Source organism: Aythya fuligula, chromosome 5 (assembly GCF_009819795.1).
Source record: "Aythya fuligula isolate bAytFul2 chromosome 5, bAytFul2.pri, whole genome shotgun sequence".
In the NCBI taxonomy this organism is placed as follows: Eukaryota; Metazoa; Chordata; class Aves; order Anseriformes; family Anatidae; genus Aythya; species Aythya fuligula.
In genome coordinates, this window is record NC_045563.1 from 1,287,341 (window position 1) to 1,313,566 (window position 26,226).

At 45.1% G+C, this 26,226-nt stretch overlaps 4 protein-coding genes and 1 non-coding gene across 7 annotated transcripts in view; 4 read left to right on the forward strand and 1 right to left on the reverse strand.

The window, feature by feature from the left end:
* The window catches only part of TOGARAM1 (TOG array regulator of axonemal microtubules 1), a 39,047-nt gene extending 37,663 nt beyond the window's left edge, over positions 1-1,384 (forward strand). The window contains exon 22 of the mRNA XM_032187838.1: positions 1,047-1,384. Coding sequence (XP_032043729.1) covers positions 1,047-1,300 — 254 coding nt within the window. The 3' untranslated portion in view covers positions 1,301-1,384. The remainder of the gene's footprint in view (positions 1-1,046) is intronic.
* A 226-nt stretch (positions 1,385-1,610) lies between these two features.
* Positions 1,611-16,482, forward strand: PRPF39 (pre-mRNA processing factor 39). Of its 3 annotated transcripts, none has more exons than XM_032187645.1 (14): positions 1,611-1,668; positions 3,109-3,482; positions 4,467-4,592; positions 5,233-5,351; positions 6,029-6,196; positions 6,919-7,084; positions 7,483-7,590; positions 9,714-9,878; positions 10,197-10,323; positions 10,411-10,679; positions 11,249-11,433; positions 12,888-12,962; positions 13,520-13,640; positions 14,788-16,482. In XM_032187645.1, exons 2-14 carry the CDS (start codon positions 3,141-3,143, stop codon positions 14,839-14,841), a joined length of 2,025 nt encoding a protein of 674 aa, XP_032043536.1. In that variant the 5' UTR covers positions 1,611-1,668; positions 3,109-3,140; the 3' UTR covers positions 14,842-16,482. The 3 variants fall into 3 exon arrangements, with proteins under 3 accessions (XP_032043536.1, XP_032043537.1, XP_032043538.1); XM_032187646.1 differs by lacking the exons at positions 1,611-1,668; positions 3,109-3,482 and adding exons at positions 4,771-4,839; positions 4,943-5,105 and having other exon boundaries at positions 4,529-4,592; XM_032187647.1 differs by lacking the exons at positions 1,611-1,668; positions 3,109-3,482 and adding an exon at positions 4,996-5,105 and having other exon boundaries at positions 4,549-4,592.
* LOC116490418 lies at positions 10,756-10,841 on the forward strand. Its single transcript, XR_004253375.1, has one exon. It is a non-coding gene; the product is annotated as a small nucleolar RNA SNORD127 (small nucleolar RNA).
* A 446-nt stretch (positions 16,483-16,928) lies between the features above and the next one.
* On the reverse strand, positions 16,929-21,503 carry FKBP3 (FKBP prolyl isomerase 3). The gene is made up of 7 exons (XM_032188413.1): positions 21,393-21,503; positions 21,196-21,297; positions 20,939-21,046; positions 20,731-20,866; positions 19,699-19,766; positions 18,157-18,254; positions 16,929-17,259 (listed from the first exon to the last, which is right to left on the reverse strand). Exons 1-7 carry the CDS (start codon positions 21,501-21,503, stop codon positions 17,205-17,207), a joined length of 678 nt encoding a protein of 225 aa, XP_032044304.1. The 3' UTR covers positions 16,929-17,204.
* Positions 21,504-21,632: 129 nt separating this feature from the next.
* The window catches only part of FANCM (FA complementation group M), a 70,559-nt gene continuing 65,965 nt past the window's right edge, over positions 21,633-26,226 (forward strand). The window contains exons 1-4 of the mRNA XM_032187841.1: positions 21,633-22,200; positions 22,276-22,448; positions 23,122-23,199; positions 24,153-24,311. Coding sequence (XP_032043732.1) covers positions 21,633-22,200; positions 22,276-22,448; positions 23,122-23,199; positions 24,153-24,311 — 978 coding nt within the window. The remainder of the gene's footprint in view (positions 22,201-22,275; positions 22,449-23,121; positions 23,200-24,152; positions 24,312-26,226) is intronic.

A 26,226-nucleotide genomic window follows, 5' to 3' on the forward strand; every position in this document is an offset into this window, starting at 1 on the left:
ACTTGCTGCAAGTCCTGTTGCCTCTCAGCACCCACTCCCCTGTACTCCTGCCAGGAAGAGTGACTGCTTTTTTCTCGTCCCTAAGGCTGTCTCCTTCCAGCTCCACAATTTTACTGCCGTACCTTTTTACTTTTCATAGTTGGTTTTGTTCTCATTGCCCCAGGGGCTTGGTAACACTTCTTGGTGTTCAGTCGTAAAGGAGACAAGGTGCAAGCTGAGCTAGAGGCACCACACAGATGGCAGACTTCGTGATGGTCTGCTTCCTAAGCAGGTGTCAGAAGTTTAAAGACAAATGTTTTAGAACGTACATACATATTTTAATATTGGGGATTATTACTAGGAGTAGTGTTGGATTTCCCTTTGATGTTTTAAGTGAACAAGAGATGTCTTCATGGGCAGTAAGCTTGAACTTGGCTTACTTTGAGAGTAGTTCGCTGTGTAATAGCCATAACATTGAACTAAACATTATAGTGGAAGGTCTATTCTTGAAATGATCCTAAATGCATACTTTCAGAAAGTATTAATCACCAAACCTTTAAATTCTCTTGGTGGGATTTTTCTGAGTAGCTTGCATTACGTATATCGGAAGAGTCCACAAAGGCAAGTACTTGCCAATTAAATAGCAAATTCATGATGTAATTGTCCAAGCAGAGAAAACGCTTCATTGAATACACATACATTTCTAGTGTGAGGTTACTTTGTTCCTTAAATTCAAACACCTATTGGGTATTTCTGAGATGGAGGAGAATCATAAAATACCAAATGCTGTGTGAGTGCATGGCGTGTTTATTTTTAGTAGAGAGTTAAACTTATCAACAGTTGTGCGAATTTTTGAGATGACTAAAGAGGTGTTTGTAGGGAAAACCGGCCTAGTGAGGGCCATTCATTCTGCTGGCAAACGGCCAGGTTTTTGTGCCAGTGGCTCTGAGGAGACTCTACTGTGTGACTCGGTGCTTTTAAACCTCCCTCAGAGCAGGGGGGTCGCTTCTGAACTGTGTTTTACAACAATTTCCAGCGGCTGCTGACGCGCTGTTCCTGTCACGCAGATCTGGTGGCGGAGCTGTACCCGCGGAAGCCGCAGGCCGTGGAGCAGAAGGTCCTGGCCGTGCTCTGGCACCTGCTGGGCACGGCGAACAGCGGCGGCCCCGCACCGGGGGCCGGGGGCAGCATCCGGGCGGCCACGGCCAAGCTGTCCCGGGCCCTGTTCGCGCAGATGGGCCCCGTGCTGCTGGCACGCGCCGCCGCGCAGCCCCCGCACGTCAGGAGGAGCCTGGAGGAGGTCCTGGAGCTGCCGGCCTGACGGGACGGGGCACGGACCAGGCACCGCAAGGGACACAGGCGGAGCTGCCCGCGCGGGGCCGGCGGCTTTGGCTCGGCGCGGGGCGGGCGCTGTGGCAATAAAGGGCCCGTGGCGGACACAGCGCTGAGCGTGGCGCCCCTCAGGGATTGGGGGGGGGAGGGGGGAGGGAGCCGCCATTTGGCGGGCGGCAGGCGGCGCGCAGCGCGCAGGCGCGGAGCCGGAGGGAGCGGGGGCTCCGCGCGCAGGCGCCAGGCTCCGAAGCGCCGGCGCAGCGGCGGGCGCGGGCTCTAATGCGCAGGCGCGGGCCGCGCGCTCGTCCAGTGGCCGGCGGAGCGCGAGGAGGCCGCAGCGCGGGGGCACCGCGGGAGGTGCGGGACGGGGACCGGGACCGGGACGGGGCCGGGGGTGTGGGGACGGGGCCGGGGGTGTGGGGAGGGGGCCGGGAGCGTGGGGAGGGGGCGGGCAGCGCGGGCCTTGCGCCGCGGGGCCGGGCTGGGGCCGTACGGAGCGAGGCGGGCGGCACGGCCCGGTCTGGCCCGGCCCCGGCCCAGCGCCGTGAGGGCCGCGCGGTGCGGGGGGAGGGGGGGGGCGGGGCCGTGCCCTGCGGGGCGCTGCCGCGTGCGGGGCCCGGCCAGGCCTGCGGGGGGCAGCGGGGCCCTGCGGGTACCGCCAGGCGCGGCGCAGGCGGCGGCGGTTCGGGGCCTGGCGCACGGGGCCGCCCCTGCGCGGTGTGCCCCGGCCTCCCGGCCGCTCCCGGGGCAGGCCCGCCGTTAGGGGGGGCCCCGCGCTGCTGCCCTGCCCTCGGGGCGTTCCCGAAGGCGCTCGGTTGGAGGCAAACTGCCGAAGAGACCTGGAGGTTGTGCTTGAAACGCAGAGTGTGCGTGTGTGTGTGTGTCCCTTTTTTTTTTTTTTTTTCCCGTTTTCCTTCTCCTAATCCGAGGACGTAGCTGGAGTTGGGGGAGGTGTTTTTTGAGCTGGAACACATCGCCCGAATCAGCCAGAAGTGGAGAATATCCATCACGTCTCAGAATAAGTTTAGGCCTTAAAACTCTTGTATGTGTAAGGACAGTTTTGCTAGCCTCCTCAGTTTTAGAACTACGAACAGAATCACCCAGGAAAACTGTATTGGCTTGCTTTTATACCTTGTTAGTTATTTGTTGTAGTTTTTTGGGAAAACCCACAAAGATTTATGTGTGTATGTCAAAACATACGATGGGTACAAACTTCTGTTTTAGCTGTGGATGAGACTCATGAGTGAAGCAGATGTGATGAAACACAGGAGCGCATGAGGCACGTGGGAGACTCTTGAATGGTTGAGAATCAGGAAACTGCTCGAGTGTTACCTTCTGCAGTCTAATGTAGGAGTAATCCATTCACACTCATGTTCCTAGTTTAACTAGAAATTTGCCTCTGGTTGTTTAGGTAAAATCCCTATTTTTTTGAATGTTTTAGGTTTTTCTGAGTCTTCCACGCTCTTATGTTAGAGCAAGAGAAAGATCAATATCAATGAGCTGTTTTTAAAGTAACACAATGGGATACATCTTAATACCCTCAGCTCTTTATTTGTAGCTTAACCAATCTACTCTCTGCAGCCATTAGAGAGGGTGGGCAGCTTTCTGATTTAAGTAACGGCTATTAGGAATAAAAGCTTCCCTCATCCCCTCCCTATAAGTAGGAACAGCTACAGCTCTCAAAGCCTTTTTCTGCTAGTGTTGCAGCTGAATTAGTGACTGCATGGGCTGATATTTCACAGCCCAGTTCTACTTGGATCTTCACTGCTGGAACGTTGAATGTTTTTATTTCTGTAGGATAGTACTGCAGGACACCTTTAACCTCAGCCATGGAGAACTCGGATAATACGGAGGAGGAGAAGACGACAACGACGACTGTAAGCAATGACAGCACAGGCAATGGCACCGAAACAGCAACAGAAGAACAGCATATGGACTTCAGTACAGAAATTATGAGTGTAACTGAGATGGAACAATCACCTGATAGTTCCCCTGATTTGAATGAAGAGAATGCACAAGAAGAGGGTGAAATTCCAAATATTGAAAGCTTACAGACAACAGATATTGAGGCTGGCTTCCCTCCAGATTTTGACAAGTTCTGGAAAGTAGTAGAGGACAATCACCAGGATTTCACAGGATGGGTATATCTCCTGCAGTACGTAGAGCAAGAGGTTAGTATGTGCCCCCTTTTTCCTTAGTCTTCCAGAAATAACCAAACAAAACCAAATTAGCTAACATATTCCAGTAACAAACCTAGAACAGTCCATCAGGCGTTGATACGTGCTGTTTTAAGACAGCAGTTATTCCAGTAAGGAATCTAGACCTGTGTGTCATACATACAGTTTCAAGACAGTCACTGTTACCAGTGTTGTCAGCAGAGATCACAAAACAAGAGCAACAATTTTGAAGGCAGTGTTAAAACAGTAATTGTTTTGAAAATGTTAATAATGTGGGTTTTTTTTACACTTAAAAGAACTTTGTTCCAGATTCTAAAGGTGAACCTGCCTGCTAGAACTTGTTCTTTACTAGAGATAACTCTCTGCAATTAGATTTTGGTAGTAAATAATCACCTATAATGCAAACAGAAAATTCTTGCTAGCTTTTTGAAAGCTAGGCACTTGGGCACATTCACTATTACTAAAAACATGTTGATCCCACTTGAGTTTTGTATCACCCTTCTCAGCTTTTGGTGAGAATAAGCTCAATGTGACCTCCCATCTGTTGCTTTCATTTGATTCTTAACCACGTGCCCAAAAGCACGAATGGATTTTTACACAACATAGGACTGACTTGTGGGACTTAACTGCAGGATACTTGAATACAGAAGTTTTGTTGCTTCTTGAGCCCATGTAAATTCATGAAAAACAAAAATTGCACAGGGCTGTAACAGGAAAATGACTCTGTCTAAGGAAGTCTCCAAGCTGTGAACTTTGTGGCTAGGAAAAAGCTACTGAAGACACTTCATCGTTTTTGTCCTGTTTTTATGCTTCTCCTGATCTGTCTGTGAGACGGTGGAGATGGTGTACTGCGCTGCATGGCTGCATGCTCTGCCTGCAGCTGTCGTTCCTGGACAAGATGCCGGCTAGGTGCTTGTTCTGTTCCTCGGGCTGTATGTTGGAGATAACATATTACCTTTCGCTGTGTGTTTCTTGCAGAACCACATACCGGCTGCCAGGAAAGCGTTTGACAAGTTTTTCACACATTATCCATATTGCTATGGATATTGGAAAAAGTATGCAGACCTCGAAAAGCGACACGACAACATTAAACAGTCCGATGAGGTACGTAGGTAGCTGGGCAAAGCAGTTGCCGTTGGTCCCGTTGGCCAAATAATGACTAACGCGCTGCAAGTCATTTGGCTGCCAGTACCTGCCACACGTGGTCAGGTCTGTAGGGATTTTGTTTGCACTTGTCACTTCTGTGGCATTTGTAGCTAATGTTTTCTCTCTTTGTTGGCAGGTGCGTTAAACCTCTACAGTTTGTCAAGCTTTGCAGTGCAAGCCTCTGTATTACACTGCAGCTTAACAAGTAGGGCAGGGCTTTTCTGTCACTTACATTTATTACTCATTTTCAAAGCAATATAGTTGGTTTGCTGGTCACAATTGCTACATCTTATTGCATTTTTGGTCAGACGCTGTCAATGATGCTCTAATGGGTCTGTGCCCTATGGTCTGTACCCCAAAGCCTGCCCACACAACCTGGTCAGAATGCAGGGACCGCTGCGCTTTGAAGATCAAGACTCTGCACGTGGAGATCAGAACATTGCCATGTTCTATCCAACCTCCACCCGAATGGTAATGGTAGATTATTTAAACAAAATTCCAGTAATTAGTATTTCTAAGGTTCACCGGATAACACAGTGTTGCCTCTCTCTTAGGACACCAGTGAGTATTTGAAGTACAGTTCATGTTCTCTTCATAGGTTTATCGCAGAGGGCTTCAGGCAATTCCTCTTAGTGTTGACCTTTGGATACATTATATAAACTTCTTAAAAGACACCTTGGACCCCGATGATCCTGAAACTAACAATACGATTCGAGGGTAAGTTGAAAGCAGCCTAAGTGGTCCAAGAAGCACGTGCAGATAGTTACATAACTTAAACACCTTAATCCAGCTACACTAAGGGGCTACCTAATAACGACCTATTTTAGGGAGTTCTAGGAGTTTATGGAGCTAAATGGAGTAGTGGTAGACATTACAACGTGGTACAAGTTGTGAACTTCAGACTGCACCTTAGAAATGCTTTGTGAAGCTCTAGAGTGGTATGCAGTGCTGGAACAGGTTCTCCATAGAAGATTTTTAATTTTAATTTCTTGGTGATTCTAGAATATCTCAGCTCATCTGCTGGTAATGGCCCTGGTTGAGTAAGAGGTTGCACTACAGTTTGAACTGAAATTAAATTTAGAAGCTTCTTTGCAGGATCTAAGTGCTAAAGACTGTGTATTTTCTTAGTGTTTTGTATTTTGGCTTTTTTCTGTTAACTTTTTTTGCTCTGTTGTAATAGTACTGGAGAAAACAAGGTAAGTGTGAACTCTGAATCTCTAGAGGTCTTGTGACAGATACCTAGAAGATACTTTGAAGAATTTAAATCATGAATTTGTGGGTTTGCAAGTAAATGAGGACATCTAGAATCTAAGCAAAATATCTAAATAAATAAAAACCAGAACTATTCCTTGCTCTGTCACCGCATCCAGAATCAACTGTAAATTACTTTTCAGAGCCTACGAACACGCAGTTTTAGCCGCTGGGACAGATTTCCGTTCTGACAGACTATGGGAGATGTATATAAACTGGGAAAATGAGCAGGGAAACCTGAGGGAAGTTACATCCATATATGATCGTATCCTTGGAATTCCAACACAGCTCTACAGTCATCACTTCCAAAGGTAAAGAGAAAACAAAGGAGTACCTAATGCCATGAATTTCTCAAGCACATGCAAACCTATTTCTGTAAATGTGAAAATATTTATTAAGAGCATTTATTTATTATTTAAAATAGTTGCTTAGCTTTATATATTCGTTTATTTACTCATGCTTTGACTAACTTTTAAGTACTGATACACATTTTCAGAATATGGCTTTACATTAAAACACAAATTCTGCTGTGGAATAAAGGAAGGCATTGGAAGCGTCAGTGAGAAGTAGGGATGTCTTTGGAAAAAAAAGCAGAAGAGCGATTTTTAAAACTTACTTCCTCATGCAGTGCTCGTTTGTGGTTAAACATTAATTTTGTTGAAACCCAAATAGCAGTACTTGGATAAGTGTTAGATAGTAGAATTCTGTGTTAGTACAGAGAGGTTAAGAGGGATCCGGAAGCTCTAGTTAAATTATACAGCGGTCTTGTAATTTTCGCAGACCTAAGTGCTCTGTTTTCACCACTGAATTTCCTTGTCCTTTAATTTTGCTTTCAAATGTAAAGCTTCTGAATATCTGAAAAATAGTGCGAGGTTTGTTTTGTGCACATGTTGTCACAAGTTGCATGCTCATTTTTGCTCTAGGTTGACAAAGTAATAAAGAATCCCAGTAGGGTTTATTGTGTGTTCTGGTTACGCAGAGTATTAAAACAGAAAACGTCAAATGTGTGTTGACTTGTTTCTAACTCTCTTAGGTTTAAAGACCATGTACAAAACAATTTGCCACGAGAACTTCTAACTACGGAGCAGTTTATTCAGCTGCGCAGAGAACTGGCATCTGCGAATGGCCACAGTGGGGAGGATGTGTCACCTGGAGATGATCTGCCCTCTGGTACTGAAGATATAACTGACCCTGCCAAGGTACACTTGCAGAGAGAGTTTGTTGGATTCCTTGCCCTAATCTGTGGCTAAGAGAAGTATATATTTGCAGACAATCTAGTATGTTTGTAGCAGATCTGTTCACCTAGTTTTTTGCATATCACTGCTCTTTGTCTGTAGAGCATACGCTTCCAGCATTTTCATAGGTATGAAAGAAATGGAGTTCATCATCGTTAAGATGAGACCAAAACTTCACACAGAAAACAAATTCAATTGGGTTGCGCTAAGAGCCAAGGTATCATCGGGGCAACGCCCCCCTCCCTTCCCAAGCTGTTTCGTATAGCATTTAGTGCATCTGTGCTACTTTGCCTATATTACTGTTATCTTAAAGTGCACTGTGGTATCTACCTGTTACATTTTTTTTAACAATTGTGTTTTAGCTAATCACTGAAATAGAAAACATGAGGCACAGGATCATTGAGATTCATCAAGAAATGTTCAATCACAATGAACATGAAGTCAGTAAGAGGTGGACATTTGAGGAAGGGGTAAGTTCATTTCTTTTTTCTATGTGAGGCAGCATGTGTCAGTTTTGAACAAACTGGGAATTAAGAATTTTGATTAACAGTTAGGCAGGCCTTACAGTTTAAACTGTGGTGTTTTGAACAAAGATCTAGCTTTACTTCTGTGCCATTCTTCCTATCAAAAAGCAGCTTGTGAGGTCAACTCTGTCATCTGAGGATGTAACAGTCTTCAAACAGTATTTGAAGAGAGGCAAGATGGTGTAATGTTATTTTACTGAGTAGTCTTTAAATGTACATGTATGAAACGCTATGCCAATCAGTATGCACCTGGAGTATTACAAAATCACTGGAGTTGCTACCTTCCTCCCTTCTTTAATTGAAAAGGTAGGCGTGTCCTAAAAGCAGAGTGATGTTCGTGTTTGCATGTGTATTTTTTGGTTGCACTCAAGTCTGAAATCAGTTAGTTTTGTTTTCCAGAAGTATCCATCATAACCTGCAGCTCCCATATATAACATGTTAGAAGTAATTAAGCCAATCGTTTATTTATCAAAATACTTTCTATATAGAATTAAGCTTAATTACTTTTTAAAAGCAGCCCAAGTTTTTAATTCTCAATTTGGCAAACATGTTATTATATAACATTTTGTTCTTGTCTTAAATTTACATCACACTCTTTGAAAAGATGATATTGAACAGCTGGGACAGATCTCAGAGGTTCTTTAATAGTCTGCGCGATCTCAGACCTGTTCTTACATTACTCACCATGCTCTGTTAGAGTAGGCAAGATACCTTATAAGCCACAGGAACTCAAAAATACAACACTGTAATCATTCCTAGCACAAAGTCAGACCAAAGCGATCTCCCCTTTCTTGTTATACAACAGCCTGAAGTGCTGTTGTTATCAGTTCTGCGTGTTGCAGGAACACTTTTGTACGAGATACCTGTCCTAGAAGGAAGCAAAGGATACCAAACTTGTCCCTAGAGGAGATGAGGGTCAAATATGCTGATGTGTTGTGTGAGTGTAGCTGTTATACTCACAGGATCAGTAAGCTACAGATTACTGAAGATTTGAAGAATGCTACAACTGCAGACATGCCATAGAATAACCTGTTTTCTGATGGGTTTTCTATATTGCTCTTGGCCAGAATCTATACCTGCTCTACTAAAAGTATTTCTTCTCTATAGATACTAACATGTTGGGTCTATAAAGAGTGGAAAACAAAACTATATAAGTCTTTACAATGGACAGAAGTGAGGTCGATACACAGTTGAGGTCAGGTAGCAGTGATGGAGGCCACTTAGACCTTCTTTACTATTACTTCAGTGGCACCAATGCATCTGTGAATTTATCAAGACAAGGACCTTACTGGGTTCCATACTAGAGCTCAGTAAGGAGCGTGGAGGGGATGATGGGCTTTAGGTTTTGTGTGGCCTTGAAGGATTGAATGTTTCTGCTTAATTATAAAATTTCTCTGGAGACTTGGATGGATGTCGCTGGGGTAGAAATGTACAGGAGAGAAATTATGAGGTGAAATTAAAACTGAAGAGAAGAAAAGCAAAAGATCTCTGGAAGGATGTCTTGCTATATTGAGTTCAAAGCAGTGTTTAAACTTTCCCTTCTGAACTCTGTCCATCAGAACTCCTCTTGTCAGGAGTAAAAATGCAATCTTGCTAGCTACTAAATAATCAGCTTAATGTAAATACTTCATCTGAAGTTCAATCCGATGCTCTGTCTTTCCTTGCCATGTTTCTCAACTAAATTTGGAACTTAATATGTAGGATGCGCACTAGTACAATGGTAAGTACTTTGATTGTATATTTGTATGTGGACAATAACTGTTATTTATAATGTCCTTGTTACGTTGTAACAGTAGGTTTGCAAGGGAGTAATTGTCTTGTTCTTCAAGTTCTTTGAACACTTGCATTCAAAAAGCTTTATAGGCAAACAAAGCATTGGTGTAATGTAACTGTCAGCAGTTTCCCAATCAAGTGGGATTATCCCACTTGACTGACTCGAATAGGTGATGAAGAAACACTCTGAAGTCCTGCTTATTTCAGTGGCATTACTTGAATGGCTTGGGGTTGTTTTCTAACCCATCTGGTTGTATGCTTATTAGTCATACGTTGCCAACCTATCACTCTTGCAGATAAAGAGGCCTTACTTTCACGTAAAACCTCTGGAGAAAGCTCAGCTGAAAAACTGGAAAGAGTACTTAGAATTTGAGATAGAAAATGGAACTCATGAGCGAGTTGTGGTCCTCTTTGAAAGATGTGTTATTTCATGTGCCCTCTATGAGGACTTCTGGATTAAGGTAAGGGAAGTGGTTTACCACTGATCTCCTACCGACTGCATACATTGATCTAGTGACTAACCTTTTGTACTCTTGTTGAATGTTGTTCATATATAACTATATCTGTTGCATTAGGAGATGGTCTGCTTGCAACCAGATTTGACTGCTGCATATGCCAACTTCGTTGCCTCTCTACGTCCTTCCTTACAGAAACTAGTCTAGTGGTTCAATAAAGGTGCTGAATGGGTTTAAACAAAAGAATTTTATCGTTCTGTCAGGTATTTAAAGACAAATATAAGCTGTAATATTGTTCAATCTCTGCTCTGTTTTCAACTATAGTATGCCAAATACATGGAGAATCATAGTATTGAAGGAGTGAGGCATGTCTACAGCAGGGCTTGCACAATACATCTTCCCAAGAAACCAATGGTTCACATGCTGTGGGCTGCCTTTGAGGAACAGCAGGGTAAGAACAAGGTTTTTACTGGGAGGGATTCTGTTTTGAAGAAGCTGTTGAATGTATCATTTTAAGGCATTTTCACTGGTGTTTTAGGCAACATCGACGAAGCAAGAAGAATCTTGAAAACATTTGAAGAATGTATTCTAGGTCTAGCTATGGTTCGCTTGCGAAGAGTAAGCTTAGAGCGCAGACATGGAAACATGGAAGAAGCTGAACACCTGCTTGAAGAAGCCATTAGGAACGCCAAGTCAGTTAGTGAATCGTCATTTTATTCCATCAAATTAGCTCGGCACCTCTTCAAAGTACAGAAGAATCTTCCAAAGGCAAGAAAAGTGCTGTCAGAAGCCATAGAAATTGACAAAGTATGTGTTTCCTCTTTGTTTTTGTTTTTAATACAGCAAACTGTTTTTTTTTCTTTCTGAACCCCTTTTATAAGTAAGGCAACAATGATGACAGGTATTTTGACTGTATGTAATGTTCCATTGCTGCATGGAGACACCAGTCCCTCTAAACTGATGTTGCCATATTTACAGCTTTCAACTCTGGAAATTTGCAAGCTGTAAGTCTCTTTAATCAGATGCATAACTTGCTTCGTACCTTCATGTTCCCTCTTTAGAACCGTAAACACTTACGGGAGTGTTTGTATCTCAAGGCAAACAAAAGTGACCGTGTAGGCAGTATTCTTGAAGCATTTTGTGTAACACTCCAGCCCTAACTGTTAGCTCAACATCACATCTGGTTTTGTAGTGTTAGCTAATTTCTGTTCTATTTGTGAAATATATTGGTCATCTCTGACCTCATTTAAGAACAAGATGTTTATATTGGCTGTCTTAGCATATGCTTGTGTTTCAGCACACATTGTAGACATGCATTCAGTGTTAAATATGATATGACAGATCTGCAGCTTCCGATACTTTATTTTTTCCCACAGGAAAATACAAAACTGTATCTCAACTTACTTGAAATGGAGTACAGCGGTGATCTCAAGCAAAACGAAGAAAACATTTTGAGCTGTTTTGATAAAGCTGTTAATGGTGAATTGTCTATAAAAATGAGGATTACATTTTCTCAGAGAAAAGTGGAATTTCTTGAAGACTTTGGTTCTGATGTAAACAAGTAAGATATAATCTGTGCAATGGCCAAACTAAGGTCACCAAAAGAGGGGTTGTAAAAGTAGTAGGAAAGGGGTAGCATTAGCTGCGTCCATAAGGTGTTTTGTTTTGTTTTTTGTCATCAGCTCTCTGAGGTGTAGGTGTTTTTCTAAACCAAAGTCCTATTTTGACTATCTTGAAGTAGAAATTTCTTCTCAGAAAGTTATCTTTTTTTTTTTTTTTCCTGAAATACCTAATGCCTTATAGTGCAAAATCCTGTTGCCTGTCACTTCTTACTTTAAAGGGGGATGCCTCTCAAAGAGAAAGTGAAGTGTTCTGCGACACAGGTGTAAAATATTTCTGTACCCTGAGTCACTGCTTCATGTTCCAAAACTGCATTTTTTTTGGTATTTCTCTATGTTTAGAATCATTAACAGTGCTGTACGCTTACATGGGAGGATCAGATATTTAAGTGAAATTTGCACTTCTATTGCTAATAGCCTTTTTTTCATCTTAATATTCTCTAATGTAAAATAAGGTTTTTTTTTGTTTATATTTTTCAGCTAATTAACTCGGAAAGTTTAACCATGAGTTAGTTTTTCTGCTTTGTAAGTTTCTTGAAAAATAGTTTCAACTTACGTTGACTCTGAACACTCAAACTTGCGTGGCAGCTGGGCATTGCAACTTTGGAGTCCTAAACAGTCCAAGCAAAATTAAATTTTAAGCTCTCAAATAATATGAGAGGGCAGAATCTGTACCAGAAACTTTTCACTGAGAGCAATATTGATAGAAGAAGCATTTTTCAACTGATATCTTGTAAACTGTTTTATGCAGCAAATGAACTTTATATTTAGCTATTCATGTGAATTTCAGTTAGGAAATATAAGTCTTAAGCTTTCATTCGTCAATAGGTGGTTATACTTAGTACGTGAATACTGTAACTCTTGTTCTGTGTTAGATACACTTGTTCTTTCCATACCCTTTGGGAAAAGGCAGTGGGTACAACTTCAGAATTGTTTTAATTCTGTCTAATACTCATTTCCAGTAGTCAAAGAAGTGCAGCTTCCTAAATATCAACACTCCTATGGATAGCATCAACACTTAGGTGAAGTAATTTAATTACTGGAAGGAGTAGTTGTATCACAGACAAGTTGTCTAAAATCTCTCTATAATGTTTGTTTATAAAGAACTGTGTGAAGCACGCTAAAAGTTGAGCAAAATGTTGGGAATTTTTGAGGTAACACTTCTGAAAAAAATTTTTACTCTGCATTATGGAATCCCCCTTTCAAATTACTTTGTTTTGTTTTCCTATCTCCATTGTGAATCACTGGAAAAAATATGGATTAGGATTGAATTTGTTCTAGAATGTTTTAGTATTTTTACATTTTGAACTAGACTTCTTAAAATGGTTGCTTATATTTAAAACATTAACATGGAAGTGGTGAACAAAGTGCTGTTTTTTTCTTTTGTCTTCTTCAGGCTTTTGGATGCTTATGATGAACATCAAGCACTTCTAAAGGAGCAGGATTCTTTGAAAAGAAGAGCAGAGAACGGGTAGGGAGTGTGTTCACCTGAGGTTATACACCGACTTGATTGGTTCTGCAATACTGGTAGCTGCAACATGTACTCCACTGAAATGTCTGATACAAAGCATGTAAATGCTTTGGAAATATTTTGGAGAACAATCTCAGAGGCTTTTTGTTTTGTTTAGTCTATACTAGCTTAAAACCTACTGTTAGAACAAAGTAACTTTTTAATTGCTTAAAAGTATATGCCAGGGCTATGCTATTGGCTTACATTTGGAAACAATTATTGGAAGTTAACTTTTAATTGTGTATCACAGGAATAACTAAATACTGTTAAAAATAACTAAATCTCTAAGGAGATGCATGCTGTAGGTGTCTCAGTTTGAGCACCGGTATAATTTCAAAAGCAGCCTGTTGTGCTGAGCACCACATACTACCATCTTTTTCCGACTCGTATTCCATTGCTCTGTTTGGACAGGATGCCAGCTTGGAAAATATTACTTACCCTTATCCATTCTAGTATTTCTTACACAGATATTTTTCAAAGTCTAAGATACCATTTACAAGTGTATAATAACTTTGCAGGTCAGAAGAGCCAGATGAAAAAAAGATGCTCACAGATGACCCAACTATGGCATCGGCACAGATGATGGATGGGGACATGCAGGTCAATCAGGCAGCATACAACTATAACGCCTGGTATCAGGTAGGTGTATGCTTTGATTACTTCTTTTAACACATGTTCTGAATATATGCAAATTGTTGTTTTCCCAGTCACTGTTCTTTGTGGCCAAGTGCCAGCTGGCAGGGAAAGGTTGGAATACAACCCTAGCTCATTTTAGTTGCTTGCTTTTCTTTCTGTTATAGAAGTGTAAAATATTTCTCTCTTAGCGTGGAGCAGTGCTAGCAGCTTGGTGGCTAGCTCTTCATGTGAAGGGAAGTGTAAGTGAAGGATATTGCTGCCAGAGGGCAATAGACATGTTCTGTGCTGCAAACTTTTGCCCCGGAAGATGACCTTGGGTTACCAACTTTTTCCAACTAGTTGTTATATCTCAGTATGGGTTGTGCTGCTAAATACCTAAACTCAGCTCAGATGGGTGCAGCTGGTTGCAGTGAGACCATGGCAACTATCTCAGTGATGGCTTCTGCTAGCTGCAAACTGATAGACTTATAGGAATAGTGTCAGGACACTTGGCTCTCCTTGCTTGTGGGGTTTGCTGTAAGAGTGGACACTTCCGTTATCTTCTGCTACTTCCTTTCTGTTGAAATGGAAATCAGGAAGAGCTGTAGGGCAGTTACCAAAGAGGGGATTTGAGGCACAAGAGGTTCACTTTGACCTGTTCTGTATTTGAAGACTTTCTAAGTGCATGCTGCTTAATGCATGCTTCTTAAGCAATTAAAAACACTGCAGGCAACAGTATCTGCTTCAGCACTGGCCTTTGCTAAAAATCTGATCATTGACTTTGCATCTAAACCACACTTCAGTTTTACCTCAGTAACAAAACTGATTTCCAGTAGATTTTGTAAAGTGGTTCAGAGCTTGTGGGCCTTATATTGAAGAGGAGCACCCTGAGTTGTTCCACACTTTGCATGCATCCTGCATCTCAATCTGATGTAAAGCCTCAAACAAAAGGCATTGAGACAGGATTGTTCTGGATGTGACATGGAGCATGTTGACACTTGTATCACCCATGTTGACACTTGTATCACCACAGCAGCTGGTCTGTTCAGAGCAATTAAAATTACAAAGGAGTGAACTTAGATGTGTCTTTCAGGAATGATAGATAGCTTAATCAGATCCCCTTCCAGGAACATGGCTGTTCTGACTTGCATTGTTGTGTATCTTTCTCTAGTACAATTACCAGAACGCGTGGAATTACGGACAGTATTATTCTCCTTCAACTTGATCAGAAGAGTGAATGAAGCTCACTGTGCAGTTTCGGCGAAGAAAGAGTAAAATATATTTTTCTAAATTAGGGATGTTAAAGAACTGTTGTAATACTTGCTTTTTGTTCTTTTGCATGTAAAATGAGCTGATGTTCACAGGGTATGTGTGAAGCAAGATTTGTGTGCTGATAACTGATAAATGGTATCTCTGTACAATTCTAGTTTACTATAAATGCATTTTTTTTTTTAATTCCCTGCACTAACTTATGGAGCTCTCTGGAGAATGTTTTTCAGTCTCATGCTGATTCCTGGGGTGGGTTGACCTGCGCTGACTGCTAGGTGCCCACCCAGCTGTGCTTTCATTCTCCTTCCTCAGTGGGCCAGGGGGAGAAGATATGATTTAATAAGGTGTGGGTTGAGGTAAGGACAGGGAGCTTGCTCGCCAAAAAATAATTAATGAATTGCTAATTCATAACAGAGTAGGGCAATGAGAACTAAAACCAAACTAAAAACACTGTCCTGATCCCCCCTCTTCCCAGGTTCAGCTTCAATCTCCATTCTTCTGCCTTCTCCTGTGCTAAGTGGCACAGGGGGATGGTGAATAGGGCTTGCAGTCATAATGCTGCTTCTCTGCTGTGCTGCTTCTCTGCTGCTCCTTCCTCCTTGCAACCTTCCCCTGCTCAAGTGGGGGTCCCTCCCATGGGGCATGGTCCTTCACCAAGTGCTGCACCGTGATCCCTCGGGGTTGCAGCTCACCAAGAGCTTCTCCAGCACGCGCCTGTACCATGGGGTGCAGCCCTTCAGGAACAGGCTGCTCCAGCGTGGGTCCCCCAGGGGCTGCGGTTCTGAGGCACATCCAGCTGCTCTGCCATGGGGTCCTCTGCAGGCTGCAGCAGCGTCTGCTTTGTCAGGGCACCCCCTGGGCTGCTGGGGCACCTGGAGCACCTCCTGCCCTCTCCGTCAGTAACCGTGGGGCTGCAGAGATGTTGCACACATTTTTCTCTTGTTGCTCCTGCAGCTGCTGTGTGGTGTGTTTTAGCCTTCCTTAAATGTGTTGTCACAGCAGTGCAGCTGGCACTCCTTGACTCAATTTTGGCTGGAACTGGCTTTCATCTGACTTGGAGCAACCCCCGCAGCTGCCCGCTAGCAAAATCCTGCCACCTAAGCCCAATACAATGCTACAGATTCAATCAATAAATCCAACCTTTTTCTTTTCTAAAAGCAGTTGTGATTTCTGTTAGCCCCAGTGGCTGCTATAGGAAACAAGCCGGTCTCGGCTGGCTGCCAGTTCAGGGCCAAGGCTTTCCTTTGACCTGTTCTGCTCCCCTTCCCAGGCAAATCATAACCTGCTTTCACCGTGAGATCTTTTTCTATGCCCCAGTGAGCAAATCTGAGACTACTTTGTTTGTAGTGTTATAACAAACTCTTCAGCTTAATATGGCAGCCTTTGAAAGCTGTGATATGTATTTTCTATTCTGTGTGGGGGGTCAAAAATTAAAATGCAGTGCAAAATGATGTTGCATTCTTTTTTAAGAAGCACAAACTGTGTTTGGGATGATTTTTGTATCTAGAGTTTTTCATGTACACAATGTGAGCAAACTTTTTTTCATTTGATCAAAGTGATCATTCTCATTTTCGTAATAAAAGCAAGGAATTCAGTAGTTCTTGGAGCTTTCTTGGGTTTCCTCATTCACACTAAGAATTCCAGCCTCTGCAGGTTCTACTGCTGTCTTGTTTAAAAAAAAAATCTGTACCTTTAGTATAGAATCACCTCAGGAACTTTGAGGCAGACATGGTTCTCTTTCAGGAATGGGTTAGTATCATGCCTGACACTTCAAAATATATTTAAAGGTGAAATCTAATATACATGTGTGTTTAAGAATTACGTATGGCATTACAAAGCATCACCTTCCTCTTCCCCTCTAATGTTTTAGATGAACTAATACCGTTGGTGAGTGCTGTTGTAAAACCTAACAGCTGCACAAAAGATAAAGCTGAAAGAGAAACACATTGCTTTGACTTGAGCGTGGTGTTGTGGTAAATACACTCCAGTAAAACATGACCCAGTACGAGAAGGATCGATAAAACCACTCACGGCAGGTCAGGATGGCGCTACTTCTCCTTCAGCAGTTTTAATGTAGTCTCAAGCATCCCCATTCCCCCCAGCTAAATAGTTTTAAGGTAAGCGTACACGAAAGTAAAATCAGTTGCAAGTATAAACAATGTTTTCTTTAGTGGTATGTTACTGTACAGCAATTGGGGGGAACAAACTTGGTTTCGATACAAGGCCACAGTTGTAGTTATACCCTGAAGTTACAAGAGCAAAACTGCAGCTGTCAGAAGCTTTCTTGCTCAGATGGATTCCCAGCAGCAAAGAAAATCTTCATTCAATATCCACCAATTCCACTTCAAAGAAAAGTTTTGCATTTGGTGGAATCCTGTTGACACAGGTTAAGGAAGCTTTAAAAAAGACAAGCACTACACAGTTATGTTTATAAAGCTTTGCTAAGTGATTTAGCGCCTGCTCCTTGCCAGTTTTACATTTCCCTGGCCTATGTTACCATACTGGATTTAGTATGTAGCCACTGCTGCTGTTTAGCATGAGTGCTCACAAGATGTTCAGAACCAGCTCTGCAGATACACCTGTATTAAAACGTACTGCTCATTATTCCAATTCCTCTTACGATGAACAGCTGAGTTTCACCTTAACTGCCTGAGCACTGGCTCTGTTTTTGGGACACTCACGTGTCTCCCTCTGAGAGGTTAGATTGTCTGAAGGCGTACTGCAGTGGGGAGAAAGGTGGGAGTTGTTTTAGCTGTTTAGACAACACTTCAAATTATCAGGACATAAGGTTAGGGGAAGAGAGAATAATCCTTTTCCTTATTCCTAATAAACGCCAGGAAGGGTTGGTAAAAAAGTGTTCTGTAGGACCCCTCCTTCAGTTGTTTCCCAGAACTGCTGCTTCCAGACAAGCTTTGACTGCTTTTTATTCAGTAGCAGCAGATGCTTTGCCTCTCACCCCACAACTACACATGTCAGCATCTCCCTTTGTGCTGCAGGGGTAAGCATTCAGAAGCAGCTAGAATAAAACCAAGGCAGGAGACACTAGCAAGTTATCAACTGGTACGCAGTCCCCTGCACAGGAGGTTTGCTTCCAAAGAAAGGGACAGTTGGCTCCATCAGCTCACTGGACTTACTGTATTCCTTAACACAGCCTGCTATAAGCAGCAAGTGACTGCTTCCCCATTTTATGCCTGCCTGCAAAGCACATCATTCTGCGAGGGGTTTCCAGGTTACTTAAGACAGCAGCCAGTAGTGGATTGTGAAAGGATACTTTGCATCAGGCTGCCCTTTCTTGCCGTACGCCCACTCAGGTTCAATTTCCAGTTGAGCCTTCTCTCCTTTACTCATCGTCAAGAGAGCTTCATCCCACTGAAAACAAAACAAAGACAAACATAAAACCAAAGTCCTAAAGCACTTAAAAAAAAAAAGAATGTACATTTTAGATGCATTTTTCACCTTGTTCCCATGAAGACCCGTGCAATATCGCATAATTTGTTTGGGTGCATTCGTCCACCCCAAGGTGTACAGTGGGGCAGTTCCATTCTTTCCACGTGAGGAAACATTTACCCTGGACACCACAGCTCGGGTTCACGCTTTTATGTTGTACAGCTCCGACTGAGCCGATGAAATCAACGTGCTTGCTTCAACGTAAGCATCCAGTTACAGAGCGCATTTACCACAAAGTGGATTGGTGCTTATTTAAGGCTGACTCTTAACGCCTACTTGTATTTTCAGTGCTTGTGCCTCTCCAAGACTCACCCACACTGCCCCAAGCTGCTGATCAGTTCAGCATCGTATCAAAGCTTCACAACGAACAGCTGCTACGCATTTCTTGTGACTGCCTGAGCAGTGTCTGGCACCCACACAAAACACAGGAGTGTTAAGCCACGATACTAAAGCAGAACCCAGGCAACTCCTGCAGTACTGGCCATGTGCCCAAGGCCATTCTCCCCTTCCCAGTGGTGCTCACAAGAGTGCCTTGCTATGTAGCGGCAGCACAGAGGGGCATGTGTATGACTACACAGAAAAAAGTCGTGTAGGCACAGGATCCTTCTTGTATTCTTATCTTTTGCAGGCAGCCACCAATAAATATCACCACGAGCTCAGCAGCAGCAACGTGGTGGAGTCGAGCACCACATTTGCTTTGTGCATACGCTGGTACCTCCCTGACACAGCAGGTTTACACCAGTTTCTGTGACTTAAGATTTACATGAGCAGGTGGATATACAGAATACTGAACTCTTGGTGCTTTTAGTCTGTCTGGGTATTCCTCTCACGCAGATTCTGCCTTTGCTTCCCCAACAGCCAGTGCTGGATACAGCAGAGGAATGACAGCACCAAAACTGCAGCTCGGTTCGGCACACGATGGAACTACAATTTGGGGTTTCAGCATACAGTTCACTTAATGGATGAGCTGAGCTATACGTGAGGAAGCACTGAGACAAATAAAAAGAGATGCTGACAAAACCCCATCTCCTGACTGACTGAAGCACACAATGCACCCAGCACAGAACCCCGGGAACCCGATAATCTTGCCTATTGTGCAGAGCACGACACAGACAGCAAGAGGCTGTACGTGTCCTGGGAACATGCAGCTGTCAGACCACACGCCACTTAACGAGAGCAGTGACACTGCAGATGGATGGATGCATCCATAATGAATAAATATTACATCCTGCTGATGTAAAAGCTTCCAAGGTGCCTTTTTACCTCACATCAAGAGCCAACAGCTTGAAACCCGCATCGCAGCCATAAACCCTGCAGTGTGAAAACTCTTTTTGGATTCTGAGGGAGTCAGTAACGATTTACTTACGCCTCTGATAACTTTTCCTACGCCAACTTTGAAACTTAAAGGCTTGGCAGCTTTTTTCTTCTTTGAACCTGAAAGAAAGTAGTATTTTCATTTGCTTTAACGCCGCTCCAACACATACAACACTTCCATTGAAACTTGCTGTTATGATCACGCTTTACATAGCTACCTATTCTTACGATATTACTTCTAGCACACTGACAGATTTTTAGGGGAAAAATTTAGTGCTGTGCACTAAAAACATTATCAAATGATCAAGGTGCACCAGGAGCTAAAGCTGACAAGCACCTTTCAGATATGGATCCACCGAACCTAAAAGAGCAATTTCTGAATGACGAGATTTCAGATGTCACAAATGGATTACTGAATCAAACAAACAAATGAAAGTCATTAGAGAACCAATTTTGCTTTCAATGCTGTAGAAAGATTTTAAAACAGGTAGGATGAATGACAGCCCTGCTGTTCCTCTCGATGTTGAACACCGCTGCTGGAAGACAGTTTCTAGCAGTTCAGACTTCATACGCATGAATCCTCTGATCAAAAGGTCAGATAATTACTAACATCTCTGCTGTAAATATTGTGGAAGAGACTACTTCAAACCACTGTCGCTCCAGGGCCTCCACACTTGGGGGCTTATTACAGAAATACACCAATTAGCGGATATTTAGGGAAGCTAACTCATTGCTGAGTTCCGTAGATAAGGACATCCCCCCGAGCAGGACCCGTCCTTCCTCAGGAGTAATTTCTGGGCTTATTGAGTCCTCGCATTTCACATTATTTGTGGCCTGGAGAATGCGAAACTCGAGGCCTGGCGAGATGCAGCAGTGTCACGTTACAGCCACCAGCCCTAAAATACCGCCCGGCCTCCCCTCATGGAAAATCTGAGCGCAGCGGGTGCAGGGCCGGCCTGGCAGCGAGGCGACAGCACAAGCCGTGCCTCTGGAGCCGGGCCAGGCCCACCACGGCCGCTGGACAAGCCCAGCTGCTTTCCCCTCAGTGTCTGGAGCAAAACCCCAGCGCTCCGCACGGCCTCACCCGTCTGCACGTTGGTGTCGAAGACCGTCCCGTCCTGCAGCTTCCCGGTGTACCAGCAGTGCACGGTGTCTCCCTTCTTCGGGAAGTTGGTTTTGTCGCCCTTCTTCAGCACGGACTTGGTGTACTTCGGCGGCCCCTGGGATCACGGGCACAGGGTCAGGGCTGCAGCGGGGCCCCGGCCCGGCCCCCGCCTGCCCCCGGCACCCACCTCGTCCCGGGCCTCCTCGGGCTTGGCCGCTCGCTCCTTGGCCTCCTCCGCCTTGCCCGGCCTCGACGGCTCCACCGCCGGCTCCGCGCCCTCCGTGCCCCGAAAGCGCTGCGGGGGGCGGCGGCGTCAGGGCCCCAAGCGGCCCCACACGGCCCCACATGGCCCCACACGGCCCGGTACAGCCCCACATGGCCCCGTACGGTACCATATGGCCCGGTACAGCCCCGGTACAGCCCCAGCCCCGCTCCCGGCCCCACCTGCGTGTGGAAGAGCTGCGTGTAGGCCGCGATCAGCTGCTCCTTGTTCGCCGTCTTGGCCACGTTCTTCACCTGCCCCAGCAGCCGGTGCTCGGCCAGGAACTGCAAAGACACGGCCGTGAGCGGCGGGGCCGGGAGAAGAAGGGGAGAAGGGGAAGGGGAAGGGGAAGGGGGGAGCCGCGTGCTGCCGGCCGCACCGCCTGCGCCGCGTGCTGCTGCAGGAACTTGATGATGTCCTTCTTGGGCAGCGCCTCGCTCCGCAGCTCCTCCGCGCTCCAGGGCTGCGCCGGCGCCGCCGCCGCCGCCATCTTCCCGCAGCGCCCGCCCCGCGCCGCCCCCGGCTCCGGCTCCGACTCCGGCTCCGGCTCCGGCTCCTCCGGCTGCGGCTGCGGCACCGCCCCGGGGCCGGGCCGGGGAGCGGCGGGGAGGCGGCGGCGATGAGCGGCGGGCGGCAGGGCGGGCGGCAGGCCCAGCTGCCCCGGGCATGGCGCCTGCCCCGCGGAAAGGCGGCGGCCGAGCCCGAGCCCGAGCCCGGTGTGGCGGCGGCGGCCGGGGAGGCTGAGGCGGAGGCTGAGGAGGATGGGGAGGAAGCCGACGACCTGCTGCTGGCGGCGGCCGCGGCGGCGGCGGACCCGTCCCCAGCCCCTTTTCCAGCCCCGTTTCCATCCCCAGCCCCATTTCCAGCCCCGGCCCCTTCTCCATCCCCGCCGGCCGCCGGGTTCTGCCTGGCAGCGGGCTCGCTGTGGATCTACCCCACGAACCTGCCGGTGCGCGGCTACCAGCTCCGCATGGCCCGCGCCGCGCTGCTGGCCAACACGCTGCTCTGCCTGCCCACCGGGCTGGGCAAGACCTTCGTGGCCGCCGTCGTCATGTACAACTTCTACCGCTGGTTCCCCTCGGGCAAGGTGCTGTTCCTCGCCCCCACCAAGCCGCTGGTGGCCCAGCAGATGGAGGCCTGCGCCCGCCTGATGGGCATCCCGGCCCGCCACATGGCCGAGATGACGGGTGGGTGCTGCTGGGCTGGGGGCGGCCGGGCCGGGGGCTGGCAGGGCCCTGTAACGCCACCGCCTTCCCTTGCAGGGGGCACCCAGGCCCTGAGCCGGCGGGACCTGTGGGCCACCAAGAGGGTCTTCTTCCTCACGCCGCAGGTGATGGTGAACGACCTCTCCCGCGGGAGCTGCCCGTCCGGCGACATCAAGTGCTTGGTCATCGACGAAGCCCACAAAGCGCTCGGGAATCACGCCTACTGCCAGGTAACGCCGCAGGCCCCAGCCCTGCTCCTGATGGAAAAACCCCCAAAGTCACCAAAGTGCTCCGTGAAGTGTGGCTGGTGCTGCTGGGAGGCTTTCCTCTAGCTCCTTCGCTTTGAAAGATGAGCAGAAAGCAAGCAGTGCTCTGTGCAATCAATTCAACCTGTATTAGAACTTGACAGGGTGAGATGGGAGCATTAGTACTGTCTGAACAACACTGCAACTTTTTTGTTTCCATATATTTTCTGAACTGAAGCCATAAAAACATCAGCGTGCTTTCCAGGAGTGTTCCTGTTTGCAGGTGCCCTCTGGTGCCTCCGTGCTGGGTTTGAATAGATGTGAAGTGGAGGGATGTGCTGTGTCAGAGAAACGTGGGGCAGCTCACTTGGGTTACTCCACTGTTAATCTTTTTGTGAAATCAACTGAAAAATCATTCAATAATTTACCGAGGTTACTCCACTGAGTGGGATTAGTGTAATACACTTAATGGAGATTACATGTTCATGGATGAAATCTTTATAAACTGAACACTTCCTGGCTCCTATGTGAGTTTAGACATATTCTTTTTAGGATGCTTTGTTGAGCTTTTTCTATCTCATAGGTATTTTTGTCAGCATAGTTATACAAGCAAATAATCTCCTTTAACAATGTTAACATGAAACTTTCCAATTCCTAGGTTGTAAAGGAACTAAGCAAGTACACGAATCAGTTTCGGATCTTGGCCCTCAGTGCTACACCAGGCAGTGACACAAAGGCAAGTGAAATTACTTTCATGGCTTGAATAATACAGTTTCAGTAGAAGCTGTGGTTGATAACAGTTGGAATAGTGCAGGGTATTGAAGTCGAGGAGAATTCCAGGTAAAAACTGAATCACTTCACAGTCTGTTTTTTCAGTGTTTGCCTTCGTGTCGCTATAGACTCTATACTATTTATTTCCTGTCCTTTCTCAAAGGATTTGATTTTCTTCGAGAATACAGACCTACCTGAACCAAAAAGAGCATACTTTTAATGCAAAATGGCTTTTGTATTCTATTCAGGGTGGTTTATTGGGTAGGCATAAGTACAGCTAAGGTTTTCAGTCTAAGGCAGGAGGACATCCAAGTTCGTTTTGAGGAAAAGCTATGTTGTTTAATTGTTTTATGGAGCTTTTCAAGATGTTAGGCCTTTTGTCAAGAGAGTCGTGTAGTGCTCGTAAAGCTTATTATTAAAGAGGAGGTAAATGGAGAAAACTTTGTTAAACTCAAGTTTTCTAAGCCTCTCTTTGTGCTAATCAGCGTGGCCTAAAGTGCGTGTTCCTCGTGTGGTGGTGTGTGGCAGGGGCTGTGGCTCTGTCACGGTGCCCATGGTGTAGACTTGGTGCCAGTGCCACCCTGCTGTGTCCCGTAGCTGCTGGAGGTCCCTGCTGCTGCAGCATTGTGTGCTGGCTGCCTGGCTGTGCCCAGGTCTGAAGGGAGACTTCTGTCGCTGCAGCCCTCCTGCAGTTTTGCATCCATGAGCTCACTGCGTTGGCTCTTTATGTGCTACTTAAGATCTTTAAGTGGAGAGTCTTCAGTTTTTCATTTATAGATACCAAGTACGTTTGCCTTTGTATTATATTCAAGGGCTGTTAAAATATGTTACGTAAAACGTGTTAAAATGGTTACTTTCCTGTGACCTTCATTCCATCACTGGTGTGTTAACAAGCCTCTTTTGTGGGTTTCCAAACAGGCTGTGCAGCAGGTTATCTCCAACTTGCTCATTGCTCAGATAGAGCTATGTACTGAAGATTCTCCGGAAATTCAGCCTTATTCTCATGAGCGACAAGTGGAAAAAATTGTTGTTCCACTCGGCGAAGAACTGACCGAAGTTCAGAATGCCTACATCCAGGTGAGTTGTTTCATTTCTTTGTTGTTACATATACATTTAGTGACCCTGTCCGTTTATGTGTGTGTGTATATACACACCCACCTTCCGATCTGAACCTCGCTGCCTAGACCAGCAGTAGCTTGTGACAGTAACACCTTCCTATGGAGTTAATTTTGCCAGTGGTGTCAACTACAGTAGCTGCTGCTTTGCTTTGCGCCACGGACACCTGTTAGCTTGCAGTAGCCTAAGCAGCTCTGATGCAAAGCTTACCATTGAGTTTTCTCACCCTCCTTCAGGAGTCCTTGCAAATTGGCATGAGACATGAACTGAGGGCTTCTTACTTTGGCTGGAATTTAGTGTTTATTGGGAGGATAAGAAGAGCCATGCTTGTGTTGTCTAGGTTATTGCCAGCCTTGTGAAAATTGTATATTGACTCAAATATTTCATCTGGTTAACAATGGCCTTTAGAGCTTTTACCCATCCGTGAGTGTGCTTCCTTCCCCTTGTGTGGGCTTGGTTGTGGTTTTTTGTTTGTTTGTTTTGGTGGGGGAGTTTGGGGGGAGAGAAGCTGGCAGTGGGAAATGTAGAACATTTGCTTGTCCTTAACCAGTAGGTAATATCCAAATACATGGCAGTAGTAGGCAAATAGTAGTATATAAGGAACCATTTTGATAAGTTCAAAATGTATGTTTGTTTTTTAGTAAGAGACATAAAAATAAATGGAGTTAGTTGCTATCTAGCTGTTGGCTGTTGAGTATGCTTTTGGTTAAAGTTTAATGATGTAGGTGAAGACCATGAAAGGCAAATTTGCACGTTCGTTTCCTAAATTAAGTTGGCTTTTTTAGATCTGCTGTTTTCAAACAAATGACATGGGATTGTGTTTAACTGAAGTTCCAGTGACAGGCTGGAAGGAACTTTAAGATAGATTTGGGAATGAATATGGATGCTCGTGTTGGTCTTGGTGATTTAATTTGAGGTGTTTGGCTTCAGATGTAAGCTGAAATAAACATGGGTTTGGCTGATCTGGGGTAACTGAGGAGTACTGACAGACCTTCGCTAACTTCAATCAGTCGATGGCTGTCAGTGTGGCTTCGGTGGTTTCCATTTCCTTTCTTCGATCTGCTGTTTGCCTTTGCACTGGTGCCCTAACAAGAAGGGACCTCTGGCACGCACAGCGCTGGCCCAGGCAGCAGCAGGGTGCTGGTGGCTCTTCTGCAGCCTCCTTCCAGAGCAGCACGGGGGGCCAGTAGGCTGTGGGAGGTCAAGGATATTTCCCAAAGGCGGCTGCATGTGGCTTCTGCAACGGGGAATGAGCTCGCCAGCAGACTGCTGGCTACAGCATATAGATGTGTAGCTCCCAACATATGGGCTTTTTGTTTGGTTGGCTCAAAGACGTATGCTTTGTGAGAGTTATTTAAGTATTTTGGGTCTTACAGCAACCATGTCAAATTCAGGGCTTAAATGTCTTCTGTAAAATCAGAACAGCACCTTCCGACTTCTGTTGTTTCCATTCAGAGGAAAAATAGAAATGAAGAGATCACGAAACACAGAATTCTGAAGGAAACGTTAACAAATAAAAATAATTCTTTATATGATACAAAAAGTGAAACCCAAGTATACTCTTTGCACAATAAAATCATTATCTTTAATTTTGACAAACAGTAACAGTAAACAAGACAACATTTAAGTGAAAATAAAGGGCAGTGTAAAGCTGCACAACTCAGCAATGCCAGAGAAATTATATTTATGCTTATATTTGCATACATACAATAAGCAAGGTCCTGAGTATCACAATAGCTGGAATAAACTTTTTAGGCACTAATGCTTGTTTGAAAAATACACAGTATGCAGGACAACGTTTATCTGTTAAGGCTACAGCATTTAATCTTCAAAAATATGTTTGAGTTCTGTTTTATTATCTCTTTTGAATAGTAGA